Raw genomic sequence first — 18,396 nt, 5'->3', positions numbered from 1 at the left:
ACTTGTTAATTTTTAAAGAATTTGAAAACCTTATGAAAATTCCAAAACATAAACCCACTCTTGCATCATCTAAAGTTCAATGTACAAAGAAAGCAAGTGGTTAACCTAAGAATATACCTCTTAGTCCAACTTAAACATAAACAGGTTCAGAGGCCCAGAAACAGACATCACTCGGATGCGGAATTTGAGTGATTCTAACTTTGTGTCTTCACTTGAGATGTCTCTATTCCATCCAGTATCTTCTCACCCACTCATTCTCTTGTAAAGGAAGCCTGCTGTTTTTAAAAGTCTTATAGTATTTATTATTGTATCCAAATTTTAGAAGCACTGTTGTTATAGATATTCAACAGGACGATTCTTTCCCAAATATTTTCAATCATTCAACAAACATTTATTGAGCAACAACTATGTACCATGCACCGTGCAATCAAGGATCCAAAAACATTTTGGTACAACTTGACATTTTCTTGATAACAATAAGCTTGTGTTTATTTTCTAATTAGAAAGCTTCAGTTCATCCTAAAGTTTTTCAGGCAAATAAATTTTTTGCCCTGGGCTGGATTAAAGAATTTTATCCAATCTTCACCTTAGTCTCTCTTCTCCAAATTAAAAAAAACTCAGTTTCCGTATGTTTGCCGTGTAAGGTTTTACTGCCCAGAGCATGATGCATCGTCTGACTCCTTGCCAAGCTGACAGTAACAAATATATATCACATAGGAGCATCAATAATCTGAATTTACTGGTAACACACCAATGTTAATTGAGTTTCAAGGTAAGTACTGGACCAAGGTTAGGATGAACCTTGTTAAGCAGTCGTAACAATAAGGGTAAATGTTTCAACTTTTTTTTTTGAGTAGGTTCCAATTTAACAATATTTATACAAATGGTTACAATTTTTACAAAGTGTCACCATTCTCATTATTTCCATTCTGTTTGTTCTGTTTCTATTGGTCTAGCTTCTCTTTCCCTCCTTGCCTTCTCATCTTTGCTTTTGGGCAAATGTTGCCCATTTGGTCTCATACAGTTAATTGTTTAAGGAAGCACGTTAATCACAGGTGATACTGTTTATTTTATAAGCCAGTCTATTATTTGGCTGAAAGGTGACCTGCAGAAATAGCTTCAAATCCAAGTACAAAGGTTATCGTAGGGTGATAGTCTTAGGGGTTCCTCTCGTCTCTGTCAGTCCAGTAGGTCTGGCTTTTTTTGTTGTTGTTGTTGTTATGAATTTGAGTTTTGTTCTACATTTTTCTCCCATTCTATCCAGGACCTTCTACTGTAACCCTGGTCAGAACAGTCGGTAGTGGTAGCCAGGCATTATCGAGTTCTTCTGGTCTCAGGTTAGAGGAGGCTGTGGTTTGTGTGAGCTGTCTTAAGGACTAGTTTCTTCATTGGGCCCTTGTTTCCCTTCATTGTCTTCTGCTCCATACGAGTAGAGACCAACGGTCATATCTTAGACGACCGCTCACAAGCTTTTAAGGTACCAGAGGCTACTCACCAGTCTAGGATGCAGAACATTATCTTTGTGAACTACGTTATGCCCTTAAGTTGTCCCCTGAGATAAAAGTTTCAACCTGGACATTCATAAAACATACACTGGAAAAAATATACCTACCCAAGTCATATTCCTGTACATTGCTTATATATCCATAGAGAGGGCAGTGACCAAAGATGACCAGCATGACCACTCGGCCAGTTGTCAGTGTAACAATGTGTGCCGAGTGTCCAACCACCGCATACTGCTCCTTTGCTTTAGGGGTCAACAATACCCATGATTCATTATGAATATGAAATACTCTCAACTCACTGGTCACATTCCCTGTTGAATCAATTTTTCCTCCGTACATGTAAATTTTATCCTAGGAAAAAATGTAAACAAAATTCTAAAAACATTGAAAAAAGATCTAAGAGCAGAAAAGGATCCATTCAAAGCTTCAATATTATTCTTAGCTTAAAAAGTGTTAGTGAAATACATCTTTCAGTGAATTATTAGGAAAAGGATGGAGAAAGGAACAAAATAAAATTAATCATGGTCTGTATCTCTTAACATTTCGCCACTTTCCTGGACCCTCTCACATGAGATCTTTTACAGTATCACAATCATAACACCCCAGTACAATCTGAATCCATTAAAATCTCTCAGGTAAAATAGTTTCAACTTTAACATCTACTTATAATTTAGTCAATTATAACCCCACCCAAAGCAGAAAGCTTTCCCCAGTTAAAAGCCAACACTGAATAGCTTTTCAACTACACAATTTAATAGCTAAGAAAGAATTGAGTACTTAGTACAGAGTGAAAACACTTTACCTCGTATAATGCCAAAGAATGACCGTATCTAACAACAACATTGTTCACAGACTGGTTCAGTGTAAGCCACTCCCTAGAAGCAAGGTCATATCTACAAAACAAACAAGTCATATTTTAACCCAATGATAAAACAGGATATCTTGTACTCTTTTCGTGATAAACTCCAGTTTAGAGATACTCATTAAATCTGCCATGGAGATCACCTGCTACCTTGGTGAACAAGCCTAACACCTGGGCCCACTGGGCATGTCAGAACTCAGGACAGGGGACTGAGCTGTACAGCTCTGGAAAAAAGAAAGAAATGAAATCTACTGGAAGTTTCTAAGAATTCCTGAAAACCTCTTCTACACACAGTCTAAATGCCATCATTTGAAAGTTGCATTATACTCAAAGGACTTAAACTTTTATTATAATAATTCTTCTTTCATTTATTCATGTAATATTGAAGATAAGTATTGAAAAGGGGATGATAGTTAAAGAAAATCCCTAACCTTTCCTTTTTTCTTCTGACAAAAAAAAAATCATATTTTCAAAAAAGCTGTAATATCGTAACATTTCAATTATAGTATGAATATACTTAAAGACCTTTAAAATACAAAAAACAAAAAGTAAATAATTTAATCTCTCACCACACAGAATAAATTACATAATTAACATTTCAGAATATTTTCTTTTAGCTTTTTTTAAGGAAAATATCACTTTATTGCTATTATAAAAGTCATACATGCTCATTATAAAGACTGTAATCAATGAGAAATAAGAATACAAAACTAAAAGTTTAAAAAAATGACCCTGCATCCCATCACCTGAAAATAAATATTAAGTAAACATCATTCCAGACATTTTTCTGTATGTTTGCACAGATAATATTAAGTCAGTGTTTATGTCCCTTTATGTCAACGTTGGAGCCCTGGTGGTGCTGCAGTTAAGAGCTACAGCTGCTAACCAAAAGGATGGCAATTCAAATCCACCAGCCACTCCTTGGAAACCCTATGGGGCAGCTCTATTCTGTCTATAAGGTCGCTATGAGTCGGAATCGACTCAATGGCAACGGATTTTTTGTTGTCCCTTGAATTAATTTTATTTATTTTGTTGTTGTTGAGAATATAATATACACAGCAAAATGTACACCAATTTAACAGTTTCTACATGTACAATTTAGTGACACTGATCATCGTCTTTGAGTTGTGCAACCATTCTCATCTTCCGTTTCTGAGTTGTTCCTCCCTCATTAACATGAACTCACTACCCTCTAAGGTTCCTATCTAATCTTTTAAGTTGCTGTTAACAATTTGATCCATACAGATAGTTCTTCACAGAGTGTAATGCTCAAGGCAGATCTTTTCTACTAGTTAAGCTAAAAAATTATTCGGTTTTAAGATGACTTCAGGGGATATTTTTAGTTTAAGTTTGTGTGTGTGTGTTTTAGGTCAAAGTTTACAGCTCCAGCTAATTTCTCATACAAATTGTTTTATGACACTGGTTGTAATCCCTACAATGTGACAGCATTCTGTCCCTTTCTACCCCGCGTCACCTGTGTCCATTCAACCAGTTCCTGTCCCTTCCTGCCTTCTCATCCTGCCTCCAGACAGGAGTAGCCCATTTGGTCTCGTGTATCTGACTGAACTAAGGAGGACACTCCTCATGGGTATTATTTTTGTTTTATAGTCCTGCCTAATCTCTGTGTGAAGAGTAGGCTTTGGGTATGGTTTTAGTTCTGGGTTAAGAGAGCATCTGGGGGCCATAGTTTCGGAGGTTCCTCCAGTCTCTGTCAACCATTAAGTCTGGTTGGCAATGGTTTTAAGGTCAATGTTTATGTTTAACTATAAGATTTTCCCTGAACAACTCCCCTAAGTTAAAAAAAAATGATAAACACATTATATGTAAACAAGAAGATGTAGGTAAGGTTTTTTTTTTTTTTAATATATAGCAAAAAAGGAAACAAATATCCATCAATAGAAAATAGCTCAATGAATTATTACAGTACATCCATGTAACAGAATAATAAACTACTCAAGCAACATATAGCAAGTACATCTCAAAACAATGTTAAGCTAAAAAAGCAAACCGCTGAATACTATTTCTATAAAGACTAACAACAGAAAATTATTATTTCTGTGTATTCATATATAATAAAAGAGTAAAGATAGTTTTCGAACAACTGACACCAAATTGAGGATATCGATTATCTATGGGAAAGAAGAGGGAATGGAATTTTGGAGGGGCATGCATGGTCTTCAATTTTATTAGTAATTTTTTTTTTTTCCCTTTAACCTGGGTAGTGGATGCACTGATACTCGTTATTTTTTTCCTAAACTTTTCCTTCGTCTTAAATATTTTATGCATGATCTAAAGCAAATATAAGAAAATGGAGATATTCATTAAATATGAATAGTATATAAACTGGTTTCACCTATTTTACATTATTTTTCAAATATTTCCTATTTTTTAAATACATAAAAATCATTTAGAGGCTAAATATACTTTAGTTTTTTAATTACACACAATTTAACTTAGGGCAGGATCCACTAACTTCCTGCTTTGAAAGTTGAAAACCTTAGCACTCATAAACCAACCAAAACCCGTTGCTGTCTAGCTGATTCTGACTTAGAACCCAAAAGGACAGAGCAAAACTGCCCCATAGGGTTTCCAAGGCTGTAATCTAGCACTCATAATTCCTCTCATTTCTTCTCCCAATTTTTGTTATATAATTTTTACATTATCCAGGTTCATAACATTCACTTTTCATTGTTGTTAAACGCCGTTGTGTCAGTTCTGACTCACAGTGACCCTATGTACAACAGAACAAAACACTGCCTGGTCCTTTGCCATCCTTACTATCAGTGCTATGCTTGAGCCCATCGTTGTAGTCACTGTGTGAATCCATTTCGTTGAGGGTCTTCCTCTTTTTTTGCTGGCCTTCTACTTTACCAAGCATGACGTCCTTCTCCAGAGACTGGTGCCTCCTGACAATATGTCTAAAGTATGTGAGATGAAGTCTCACCATCCTTGCTTCTAAGAAGCATTCTGGCTATACTTCCATTATATTATATAACTAATTCCCAGATCCTACAATGCGCAGGACAGCCCCCCACAACAAAGAATTATCTGGCCCAAAATGTCAATTGTATCGAGACTGAGAAACTTCACACAGATAAGCCACAATTTAATTAACCAATGCATTATTAAAGGACATTTAGATTTTTCCCCCCATAATAAATCGTGCTATAATTTTTTTGTGTGTTTAGGTAAGAGCTACAGGGAAACTGCTTTAATGAATACATTGAACTTGTAATTATATCACTATGTTGGTGCTTCTGAAGTCCTTGAAGATAGTTTTCTTGTAAGTCTAAGCATCCTACCTATAATCTTGTTTACACTGAAAGTGAATGATTAGATAAATGAAAGCAACTTTCAGCTCAAATATTTCTAAATGATTTATAAATTAAAAAGTTTTGTCTGCTTATACTATACATATTTTATTTACAAAACAAATTCTTCTTGTTAAAAACACAATCCATATTTAAAATCTTTGCACAGAGTATTACCAGTCTTAACTCCTAGAATTTCCTATTATTTCCAAATTAAAAGGTGAAGTCATCATTTATCATCAATTACCATCACCGCTAAGAAAAGATTTAGGATGCGAAAGGTCCTATTATTAATTAACCTAAATATAAAGAAAAACATGAAATCACCTTAAATCTTTGTGCATAAAGATTGACATAAGCTGGGACTTTAAGTTCACATGAAGGAAAGCATTTGTGTTCCAGATAAAGAAAACAGCTTGAATTCAAAGTACGGAGGAAGATGGCGAACGGGAGAAAAAAATAACCTGACCTGACCATTGCAGCAGGGTTTGAGGCTATTTCGCAGCATCGGCAATGGGAATAGAGAGAATGGGCCAGTTTTATGTGACAGACATTTTGAAAGTGAATCAACTGGCCTTGGTGACCTACTGACTACAGAATTAAAAAGAGAAATAAATCTAAGATGATTTCAGAGTATCTAGTTGGAGACAGCCAGGATAAGTCAAACAATGAGTCTGGAGCTCAGAAGACAGTTCAGGGTGTGTCATGCTGCGTGAAGCCTTTGTCAAATATGTAGATATTAAGCATCATACTATTGAAAGTGACAGTCTTACAGTATACAGCTTATTTTCCCCTAAAGTATGTGTATTTTGAAAGGATTACATGGATATATTGAGAACATGGGGTATGCTTTCAAATCTTTTTGAAATGGAGACTATTAAAGAAATGTAATATATGTTCCCATCTAATGTGTAGGTATTTTTGGTCATATTTTTGGTGCAAAAATTCCTAAAATTAAGCCAGAAAAGAAATTTTAGGAATTACGAAGTACATTCCCTCCTCTACCCAATACCCCTAACCCCCAACCTCCATTCCCTCCACCTCCATTTTTCTCAGGTGGTGGAATGACAGATGATTACTTCTTTCCTTTTTGCTTATCTGCACTTTGCAAATTTTCAAAATGAAGAACTAAGCTTCTTGCAAAAATGTTTGGAACAACTTACGCTAGAACCATGGTGTAATCTGAGTGGTTGAACATATATCCTCCAACAACCCACATTATATTTCCATTGACCACAGCTTTGTGAGATGCTCTGGGGAGCTTTAGGTTAGAATATTCCTCTTGAGTCCAAAATGACTGGTTAGCTGGTACAGGAATTGAACATCCAGGACCTAATAACGTATAATAAATAGGTTCACAAAATGTAGCTTTAAAATTATTGCCATTTCAAGTTTTAATCTTCTAAATGTAACAAAAATTTGAAGACTAGTCTTTCCCTTAGCATCTACACATCAAACAAATCCTTTCAATTTTGCTAAAGCCAGCTGACCGAGGTTAATCCCTAATAAAATTCAAAATCACATGCTTTCTAATAAGGAGCTGACCACATCCGGTTTAAGTTTTCTTAGTAGTGAAGCACTTGCTTAAGCAGCTGTCAAGGGCAAGAGTGGACAAAAGAATTATTTGGGGGAGGTTTGGCTTCTACTGAAACATTTGCACAGTGGTAGATAGTCAAATACTTCAATTATTTAATTCCTTAGTGTCAGCCAAACCCAGCAAACTATTAGGAAGGACAATCAGACAGTGGTTTAAGAATAACTTGAGAGTAGGATTTAAACAAATGCAATTCCTTCCAAAATAAAAGGGTTTTGAGGAAGGGTAAGTGTGTAAAGAAAACCACCAAATCGGTAACAGCTGTCATCATTCACTCCTTAATAAGATTCCCTGAAGCTTCTGTAATAATCTATTTCTGTAGATAATACATTAGCTGATTAAACGGGATTCTAACGTACTCAAAACCAAACCAAACTCACTGCCATTGAGTCAATTCCAACTCACAGTGATCCTGGAGGACACAGCAGAACTGCCCCATACGGTTTCTAAGGCTGTAATCCTTACGGAAGCAGACTGCTACACCTTTCTCCCACAGAGCAGCTGGTGGGTTCAAACCACCAACCATTTGGGTGGCAACTGAACACTTTAACCACTGTGCCACCAGGGCTCCTGTTGTAATGTATAACTGACTCCAATTTTTTCTGAACTAAGTTTCTAAGGAAATACCATTATTGTTGGCTCTCATCCAACCCCCCAGCTTGGTCCTTTGCTAAACCCTCTTAGGGATGACACGGAGTTCTCCCATCTTCAGGAATGAGTAGCAAAGAACGTTAAAGCCCTCCACAATTCTAACAAGGTCACAACCACAAACCTGTGAAACAAAGATTTATAAGAAGCTGAATAAAGGGATGGGAAAGCTTTAATGCTACCTGATAACCGATTAATATAAATAGTATATATGCTAAAAATAAAATCAATCTAGAATTTATTTAGCTGGGAATATCCTATAAATCGAAAGGAGAACACAAACGGACGACTCCTACCCTGCCACCCTGAGAGGCATGAGCATCCTGTGACGTCACTTGAGTTGCAGATGCCTCGATGCGGAAATCCACAGGTATGCACACAGTGAGGGATATCACACGCTTCACCTTTCCAGTTTTCAGAACATTCACACTGAGCTGTGTTGCTGGTGTTATTGATCTTACATTCTCCTCGGCCTGAGCAATTATTTGGACACATGTCAAAACTACAAAAACAGGGGGGAAAATTAAGTCAAAACAAAACAACACTTCAATTAATTTAGCACAAGGTCTCACTCACTGTTTCTCCAGCTCATTCACAACCATAATCGCAGCACTTCCATTCAGCCCAAATGGGGTCACCCAACACTGCAAAGCTAGCGACACAGGTGCAAATACTGAAATCAAATCGATCCTGCTGAATTTTTACAGTATGAGAAAAGTTAAAGAAATTAGAAGACAAGAATCAAAGAGGTTTGTGCAAAACTATCCAGACTTAGCTTTCCAAGGGGGAGAGAACTACACTAATCTAAGTGAAAATTACAAGCATTACAAAACTGTCCAATGCATGCTTGCTGGTTTGGGGAAGAAAAGATGAAAACAAACTACCAGCAATACACCACTGCTCTCAGGGCACTCCTCCCTCTGGATAGTCTCTAAAAACGTGTAGAATTTGTGTGAGATTACTGCCCACGTTGGTGTATTTTAATTTCCTTAATAAGTTCATCTGCTCATTTCAGATGGAAGAAAAGGGAGGGCCAGTTTAACTTAATGCAGCAGTTTAACTCTACTGTGGCCATAATAATGTGACTCAAGATAACTGTATGGATAACACCCTGAAATGACATGATTCATATTTTTTAAAGGGAGGCTAACTGGACTGTCAAGATATTTTAAGAGTACAGGTTTCTTCTAAGGCCTGAAAAAAAACTCCAAAGAAATTTTGTTATTAAGGCATGTCCGAAAATTGGGAAACAATAATAAAAACAAGCAAATTAATGTTAATGCCTACATCCAAATATCAGTTATGATACATTCATAATCATCGGATTATATAAAATTTGTATACTATTTTTATAATCTATATTTATAGCTATAGTAAATACTTATGCCTACTTTTCCAGTAAGAATTAAATGAAAAAGAATAATTCTTTATTCCTAAAATAACGTTTAAAAAACCTTATTACTGTAAGTAAATTATTAGGTAGAAAAGCTGAACTATACTCCTGTGGGCCTCTAGAAAGCAGTATGTAGAGCCTCTATATTCATTCATGCTCAGAAGTGAAACTTCAATAAAGGCAAATTCCACCTTAAGAAAAAGTCCTGTGCGAGACAATAGTTCACAAAAAAAAAGTCTAAGTTATTTCATATTTGAGGTGTTTATGTTGAAATGGCTACAACAATCACACTTCAGTTTTTAAAAGGCCCAAAAGAAAACTGAGGTAAAATATTCCCATTATGTGCTCAAAACCTATGCCTTGCACCAGTAATAATATCCAACTATCATTCCCTACAGACACACTTATTAATCACATGAGGAAAGGGTACACAGCCAAAACTTAATGCTACTGAGAGACAACGAGGAGGGACGGCATAACTTCAACTTCTCCTTAAACTTCAACTTCTCTAGTCAAGTGCCATTATGTATAATTTTTAACGCTTTTTAGACCAACAAGTTGCATAAAAATCTCAAAACACAAAAATATTTTTTAAACCTCTAAGAACTGAAAATGGCAGGTAAGAACATCTGCTTGTATGTCTATCTAAATTGGGTAATGAGAAAATTATTCTAATTTGGTGAAATTGGGTAATGAGAAAATGAGTCTAATTTTCTACTCTTAAAATATGAATCAGAATGAGAAAGAAAAATGAAGTTTCAATTTGTGTGAAAATAAAAAAATGTTTTTTTCTTCCTTTAAAAGAAAACTAGGGAACACTTGAGTAAAAAACGCTGGGGTAAAAGCCTCAAGACTCCTCCAGCTGGGGTCAGTCCAGAGACAGGCTTCTGTGCAACCTGAGGACACTCTGGACACGGAGTGATAATTTTAATGCACACGCCACCTTCTGAGGATTTTTCTGGGAATAAATACCATTAATACCATTGTTTTATTTACTTTTCAAAGGGTCTGCTACCCCAAAATACCTTAGGACTGACTCCCTTGTAGTAAACAGGGAACCCAGGAGCTCATAAAAGTTAAGGATAATCTCACCATTCCTTCATTTAACAAATACTAATTTTGGTCTCTCAGGAGCTCAGGGCTTCCCTCTACACCATCTCCCAGAAAGAAAGGACAAACCAGGGTAAGAAGAACATGCATTCTGGGGAACACCACAGGCCAGGGAACTCAAAGAAGACCTTTCCAGTGATGGGGTAAAGCGCTGCCAAGGATGAGAGGCGTCTAAATTCCCCTCTCCTGGGGTGCTCCCTTCCTGGAGTTTCTCTTCTCCCCCAAGGCAGCTACAGTGAGGAGCCCTGCAACAGTGAAGCCTGCTGCTGCAGTGCACCCTCCAGCTCCTGACCTGGGAACCTACAGGGAACCCAGAATTGGGCCAGGATGAATGGCTCGACCAATGCTACTTAGAATGTGGATCATGGATAGGCATCAGCAGCGGTATCAGTCAAGAGCTTATTAGAGATACAGATTCTAGGGCCCTGGTCTTGCTGAACCAGATTTTCTGGGGCTAGAGCCCTCGAATCTGTGTCTTAACAAGCCCTCAGGAGATCCTTGTGCATTCTGAAGTTTGAAACGCCCTGGACTAGGCCCACATCTCTCATTTCTCCCTCCCTTACAGAGCCATGCTTCACACATTGTCCCACCCTCATTGCCAGGATTTCCTAAACTTCCAAATCATAAATTGTGACCCCACCAGGCCACTGACCTCCCAGGGCCTCCTCTGGTTGCTCAGCCTTATAGATGTCAACTCCCTCCTTCCTAAGACTTTCTTTTCTGGGCTTCTGTGACACCACCACCCACTGGCACTGCCCTGCTTAGCACAAGCCTGGCACACAGTACACCCTCAGTATAGGTTAGTCATTATTATTGTTGAAACAAAGTATAATCTTTTGAATAAAATCATAAATATTCAACTTAAAATATCTTACTTGTAAGTGATATTAAATCCAGTCAAGTTATAAGCAGCATCACTAAAAAAATGCAGGAGGGCATAACCTGATGTGGCAACAACCTCGGGGACAGTCTCATTGCCATCTCTCTCAGGAACGATGAGGCCGCTGAAATGAAAACACATTTCTCATAAAGGTGATAGGCACAATCACAGACACATGACACGGTGGCAGGCACCAATTCAAAATCGGGCTTCATCCTCGCAACGTTAAAAACCACATCCCGGAGGAAGGGCAAAGTCCTGTGACAAATAAAGAGCGCTACCCTACTCTCCGGAGGCCTGGGCGGCACAGTTCACATCCTTGGCTGCTAGCTGAAAGGCTGGAGGTTTGAGTCGACCAAGAGGCACTTTGGAAGAGAGCCCTGGTGATCTACTCACCAAAAGATCAGCCATCGAAAACCCCGTGGTATCCACTCTGACACCACGGGGTGGCCATTAGTCAGAACCACTCAGTGGCAACTGTACCCCGCTCTCTGGATCTGAATCTTCGGTATCCACTCTGACACCACGGGGTGGACATTAGTCAGAACCACTCAGTGGCAACTGTACCCCGCTCTCTGGATCTGAATCTTCGGTATCCACTCTGACACCACGGGGTGGCCATTAGTCAGAACCACTCAGTGGCAACTGTACCCCGCTCTCTGGATCTGAATCTTCTGTCAGGCTCTTCTTTACACTGGGTTGTATTTCTAATGATATCTGAAATCTGTGGCCTTATTCTTTTTTTTTTTATAAAACTTCTTATAATGTTCCTTTGAAAAACTGAGTAAAACAAACCAGGAGTTGACGAATATCAAATACATACTATTAAAAAACATATTTTTAATTTCTAATGAAAATTCAAAATAAAAATTAAGAAGCTAAACAGCCATAATCCCACATTATTAGCAATCTGACACATTTCCTTTGCCTAACTGATCTCATATTACATAGAAAAAAAAATATTACACACACATGCTAAATTCTATTTTATAATTAATACACCATAAGCATTTCCTATGTCACTAAAATCTCCCTAAGCTCTCCCTAGTTACTACACAATAGATACTAAGTATTTGTTGGGTGAATGTTAAGGAAAAGAATTAGTCAAAGGGTCTAAATAGTGGCTTTAGGGGTCCTGAGACACAATACCACTGTGTTTTCTAGAAGAGATAATATCGATATGCAATGCCCATCAACACAGAAAGGGTCCATCCTAATTCACCCTTCCAATAATGAGGATTACCAGACCTGTTTTAGCTTTGCTACGGTAAGTGAAAGGTAATTTTTAACTGTGGTTTTATTTTGGGTTTCTACTATACTTCGAGGAACCCTGGTGGTGCAATGGTTAAGTGCTTGGCTGCTAATTGAAAGGTTGGCAGTTCAAGCCCACCCCACAGCTCCAAGGGAGAAAAGACCTGGTGATCTGCTTCCGTAAAGATTACAGGCGAGAAAACCCTATCGGGTAGTTCTACTCTGTCACATGGGGTAGCTATCAGTCAAAAATCGACTTGATGGCACCCAAGAACAACACTGTACTTCTGAGGTTGATCGCATTTACTATGTTTACTTGCATTTGCATTTCCTCTTTTGCGAATTACATGTTCATGACTTTTGCCCAATTATTAATTAGCTTTTAAATTCACTATCACCACCACCACCATCTCATTCAGTAAGAGCCTATTTTACCAGGCCCTATGCAATCTACTCCACACACGTACACCTCGCCCAATGAACAAACACCTCGTGTCTTACTACTCTCTTCCCTTCATTCACTCAACCCCAGCCATGCAGGCCTCCTTGCTTTCTGGAGCACACACCAGGTAGACACCCACCTCCAGGCCTACAATAATCTTAAATGCTCACTTGCTTTGACCTGGCAATTCTTTTTTTTTATTTTATTTTGTAGAAGACACATCTGCGCCTATGTATACAAGAGTCCTCACTGCAGCACTATTCAGAATGACAAGAGGTAGAAAGCTGCCTACATGCTCATCCACAGGGAGCTGGTTAAAGGAGTCGTTACGTATCTGTAGGTCTGCAGGACTAACATGGGGAGTTCAGCAAGGCGTTCTGATAAGGGAACAAAAAGCAAGCTGCAAAAGACTGGGCCTAATATTTGTGTACATTTACACGTATTTATATAAGTGCATATAAAAACGATGAGCAGGTACCACTCCGGAAGGAAAGAAAAGGGAAGGGGATTTTCATCTGATGAGAGTTTTTAATATGAAACAGAACTCTAGAAACCCTAGCGCTCTGAAGGTGTTTCAGGGGTTATAAAACAGTGAAGCATTTTCTATCATTTATTCACCCAACAAATATTTAGTAAGCACCTCCTATGTGTGAGGCATTGTTCTAGGTCCCTGGAATACAACAGTGAAGAAGACAAAGTCCCTGCCCTCATGGAGTTCACACTAGAGAAACAACAAGTGAATCCAGACAAATGCCCTTCTGCCAGGCAGAGATAAATGCTATGATGGGTAACAGTAAAAGAACAGAAGATGCTACTGTAGAAAGGGCAGTTGGGGAAGGCCTTTTGGAAGAGGTGAGGTTTGATCAGAGACCTAAATGAAGGTACGAACCATCCTTATGCTTTTATCAGTTTTATATACCAGCATACCTTGAAATAGTGAAGGGGTCCCTGGGTAGTGCAAATGGTTAATGTACTGGGCTATTAACAGAAAAGTTGGAAATTTGAGTCCACTCAGAAATACTTAGAAGAAAGGCCTGGTGATCTACTTCCAAAAAATCAGCCATTGAAAGCCCAACGGTGCACAATTCTACTCTGACACACATGGGCTCCCCATGAGGCAGAGTCGACTAAAAGATAACTGGTCTTGGTTTTTGAAGTACTGAAGGGGTAAATACCTGAAAGAGCAGGGCCACCTAGAACAGGTATGTCAAAAGTAATCTCTCCATAAAATACTGGCACAGGAAAGGTTTGGGGGCTTCAGTCACATGTGGGAGACCCTGCATACTCTCCTATCCTAGCATGAGCTTCAGGATCACAGAGATGAGTGCTCCAATCCTGGTTCCATATACCTGGCCATGTCACTGACAGCTCTGAGCCTCAATTTTTCTCGTCTGCACAATAAGAAATATCCTATCTACCTCACAGCAATGTGATCAGGATCAGACTTGAAAGCATGTAATGTGCAGTGCCTCACACTAGTAGGTGCTCAATAAGTGATAGCTAATGCGATTACTTATATGGCATAAACAAATAATAAGATGAATGGTAGAACTGGCAGAGACACAAAGGACGGAGAGTCAAGAAGGGGAAGAAGAGTCATCTACACTAGGGGACCAACCACAAGGCCAGAGAAAGTGGATCAGCTTCCCCACCATTAGAAACGCTTAGGTGTTTGCTTCTTCACTTCAAAAACCTGAAATTGTGATAGCTTTGCAGTGTGCTCACTTCTCCCAGTAGAATTTAGTGTGCAAACAAAACAACTGGTTTATGACAAAAATAAACTTTTACAGAGTAAGTGAACACAAACACAGTGTGAACCCAGCATGCAAGGCAATGGAAAGCGTGTTGGTGAAGAAGAGATGCTGCAGACGTGCCATTCGCTGTCACCCTGACCTGGCCCCCACCTCCCTATCCTCTGCCCCCAGCTAGATAAATAAATGCAGTCGCAGCTTAGGCTGCAGCAAGTTGTTCAACTTGAACTACCTGTCCTGGGGTTCTTCAAAATCATACATTTTAAACATACAGTAAAAAAAAACATTTCAGAAAATCACCGAACTAAGATAATCTCTTAATGAATCCGAAATTCAACCTAACTGTCCCAGGTAGACACAGGCTCACTTGGGGTGCAACCTAACTTTACCAACAACACTATATAAACTTACTAGTAAGCTTCAATTTGGCATACCTTTCTCCTTGCAAGACTGGCAGAGACTAAGCCAGATGCTTAAAATCAGAGGGTAGAACCTGGTGATGGGGCCAGACAGGGTCTATACTGTCAACTGATGAAGGTGGGTCCAAGTACAAAACAGAATTGCCTCCCTTTGACTACCTTCTCATGGTCTGGCTATGATGGTTTCAACAGGGTGCTGAACAGACTGACTGACTGCTGCTTTCACATGGCTTCCTCTAACAGCTCTTTTTCAAGGTCTAAACAACTGCCACATCAATACATAATCTTCTTAAAAAATTATACTCTAACTCTTTGGAAGAATGTTCTCAGGGGGAAAGCTGCTCCCCCGGCTCCATCACCACTACCACCACCTCTGTATCTCCTTACCAAGAAACCCTTGCAGAGCACTCGCTCCACGAAAGAGCTCCACAAATGCATTTGTTGAATTCACCACAAAAACTGTAATGTTGTAGAGCTAGGAGGCACTTCAGAGATTAACTAAGCTGGTGGTTCTCAAACTTGCCTGGTAATGGAACTCTGTTTTTAAACAAATTTTATCAGAACTTCAATATATTACACAGTCAAATGTAATCAATCAATTTGAAGTCAGATTAAACTTCATGGCGTACAATACAGCCAGATACAAAATAAGCTGAACTAGCACAAAATTCCTTCACTGTAGGTTTTAGAAGCTGAGATCTAGAGCACTTGAATTACTCAAGTTCACACAGAGACATGAAGAGGACCCAGATTAAAAGTCCACATCTTGGGACTCTATCAAGAGAAATAACCTAAGTGATTGCAGTACCAGAACAGGGAAAAGAAATCAAACACTTTTGAAAATGAACAATACTCTGCTCAAAAAAGACTGGGTTATAGACATGAAGGATGGAATGAAAAAATTCATAGAATCCAGTGAGAAAGAAAACACTTCCTATCAGAACCTTTGGGACACAGCGAAAGCAGTGCTCGGAGGTTTATTTATATCAATAAATGTACACATACAAAAAGAAAAAAGGGCCAAAATCAAAGAATTATCCCTATGACTTGAACAAATAGAAAGAGAGCAAAAGAAACCCTCAGGCACCAGAAGAAAGAAAATAATAAAAATCAGAGCAGAATTAAATGAAATAGAGAACAGAAAAACAATTGAAAGGGTTAACAAGACAAAAAGCTGGTTCTTTGAAAAAATTTACAAAATTGATAAACCATTAGCCAAACCGACAAAAGAAAAACAGAAAGGAAGCAAATAACCCGAATAAGAAATGAGATGGGTGATATTACAACAGACCCAACTGAAATTAAAAGAATCAAATCAGATTACTATGAAAAATTGTACTCTAACAAATTTGAAAACCTAGAAGAAATGGATGAATTTCTAGAAACACACTACCTACCTAAACTAACACAAACAGAGGTTGAACAACTAAATAAACCCATACCAAAAGAAAAAATTGAAAAGGTAATCAAAAAATTCCCAACAACAAAAAAAGCCCTGGCCCGGAAGGCTTCATTGCGGAGTTTGACGAAACTTTCAGAGAAGAGTTACACCACTGCTACTAAACGTATTTCACAGCATAGAAAAGGACGGAATACTCCCAAACTCACTGTATGACGCCAGCATATCCCTGAAACCAAAGACAGGTAAAGACACCACAAAAAAAAGAAAATTACAGACCTATATCCCTCACAAACTTCCCTCACAAACTTAGATGCAAAAATTCTCAACAAAATTCTAGAAAATAGAATTCACCAACCTATGAAAAAAGTAATTCACCATGACCAAGTGGGATTCATACCAGGTATGCAGGGATGGTTCAACATTAGAAAAACAATTAATGTAATCCATCATATAAATAACCACATAATTTTATCAATGGATGCAGAAAAAGCATTTGACAAAGTTCAACACCCATTCATGATAAAAACTCTCAGCAAAATAGGAATAAAAGGAAAATTCCTCAACATAATAAAGGGCATTTATACAAAGCCAACAGCCAACATCATCCTAAATGGAGACAGTCTGAAACCATTCCCCTTGAGAATAGCAACCAGATAAGGATGTCCTTTATCACCACTCTTATTCAACATTGTGCTGAAAGTCCTAGCCAGAGCAATTAGGCTAGATAAAGAAATAAAGGGCATCCAGATTGGCGAGGAAGAAATAAAGTATCTCTATTTGCAGATGACACGATCTTATACACAGCAAACCCTGAAGAATCCTCAAGAAAACTACTGAAACTAACAGAAGAGTTCAGCAGAGAATCAGGATACAAGATAAACGTACAAAAATCAGTTGGATTCCTCTACACCAACAAAAAGAGCATCGAAGAGGAAATCACCAAATCAATACCATTTACAGTAGCCCCCAAGAAGATAAAATACTTAGAAATAAATCTTACCAGAGATGTAAAAGACCCATACAAAGAAAACTACAAGATACTACTGCAAGAAACCAAAAGAGACCTACATACGTGGAAAAACATACCTTGCTCATGGATAGGAAGACTTAACATTGTACAAATGTCTAGTCTAACAAAAGCGATCTATAGGTACAATCCAATTCCCATTCAAATTCCAATGACATTTTTTAATGAGATGGAGAAACAAATCACCAACTTCACATGGAAGGGAAAGAGGCCCTGGATAAGTAAAGCATTACTGAAAAAGAAGAATAAAGTGGGAGGCCTGACTCTACATGATTTTAGAACCTATTATACTGCCACAATAGTCAAAACAACCTGGTGCTGGTACAACAGATACACAGACCATTGGAACAGAATTGAGAATCCAGACACGAATCCATCCACATGTGAGCAGTTGAAATTTGACAAAAGGCTCAAAGTCAGTTAAATGGGGAAAAGACTGCCTCTTTAACACATGGTGCTGGCATAATTGGATATCCATCTGCAAAAAAAATGAAACAAGACCCATACCTCACAGCATGCACAAAAACTAAATCAAAATGGATCAAAGACCTAAATGTTGTGTTGTGTTGTTGTTAGGTGCCATCGAGTTAGCTCCGACTCAAAGCAGCCCTATATACAACAGAACCAAACACTGCCCGGTCCTGCACCACCCTTACAATCCCGTTATACTTGAGCTCATTGTTGCAGCCACTGTGTCAATCCACCTTGTTGAGTGTCTTCCTCTTTTCTGCTGACCCTGTACTCTGCCAAGCATGATGTCCTTCTCCAGGGACTCATCCCTCCTGACAACATGTCCAAAGT

At 38.4% G+C, this 18,396-nt stretch overlaps 1 protein-coding gene across 3 annotated transcripts in view; it reads right to left on the bottom strand.

The window, feature by feature from the left end:
* The window catches only part of ATRN (attractin), a 214,129-nt gene that overhangs the window by 121,075 nt on the left and 74,658 nt on the right, over positions 1 to 18,396 (bottom strand). For all 3 annotated transcript variants that reach the window (XM_049869254.1, XM_049869251.1, XM_049869253.1), the window contains exons 4-8: positions 11,299 to 11,427; positions 8,217 to 8,422; positions 6,842 to 7,010; positions 2,308 to 2,398; positions 1,613 to 1,856 (exon numbers count right to left, since the gene is read on the bottom strand). In XM_049869254.1, the coding sequence (XP_049725211.1) occupies positions 1,613 to 1,856; positions 2,308 to 2,398; positions 6,842 to 7,010; positions 8,217 to 8,422; positions 11,299 to 11,427 (839 nt within the window). The remainder of the gene's footprint in view (positions 1 to 1,612; positions 1,857 to 2,307; positions 2,399 to 6,841; positions 7,011 to 8,216; positions 8,423 to 11,298; positions 11,428 to 18,396) is intronic.

The sequence above is a fragment of the Elephas maximus genome, chromosome 25 (genome assembly GCF_024166365.1).
Source record: "Elephas maximus indicus isolate mEleMax1 chromosome 25, mEleMax1 primary haplotype, whole genome shotgun sequence".
Classification (NCBI taxonomy): Eukaryota; Metazoa; Chordata; class Mammalia; order Proboscidea; family Elephantidae; genus Elephas; species Elephas maximus.
Note: the sequence above shows the minus strand (reverse complement) of the source record. Positions and strands in the feature narration are given on the sequence as shown.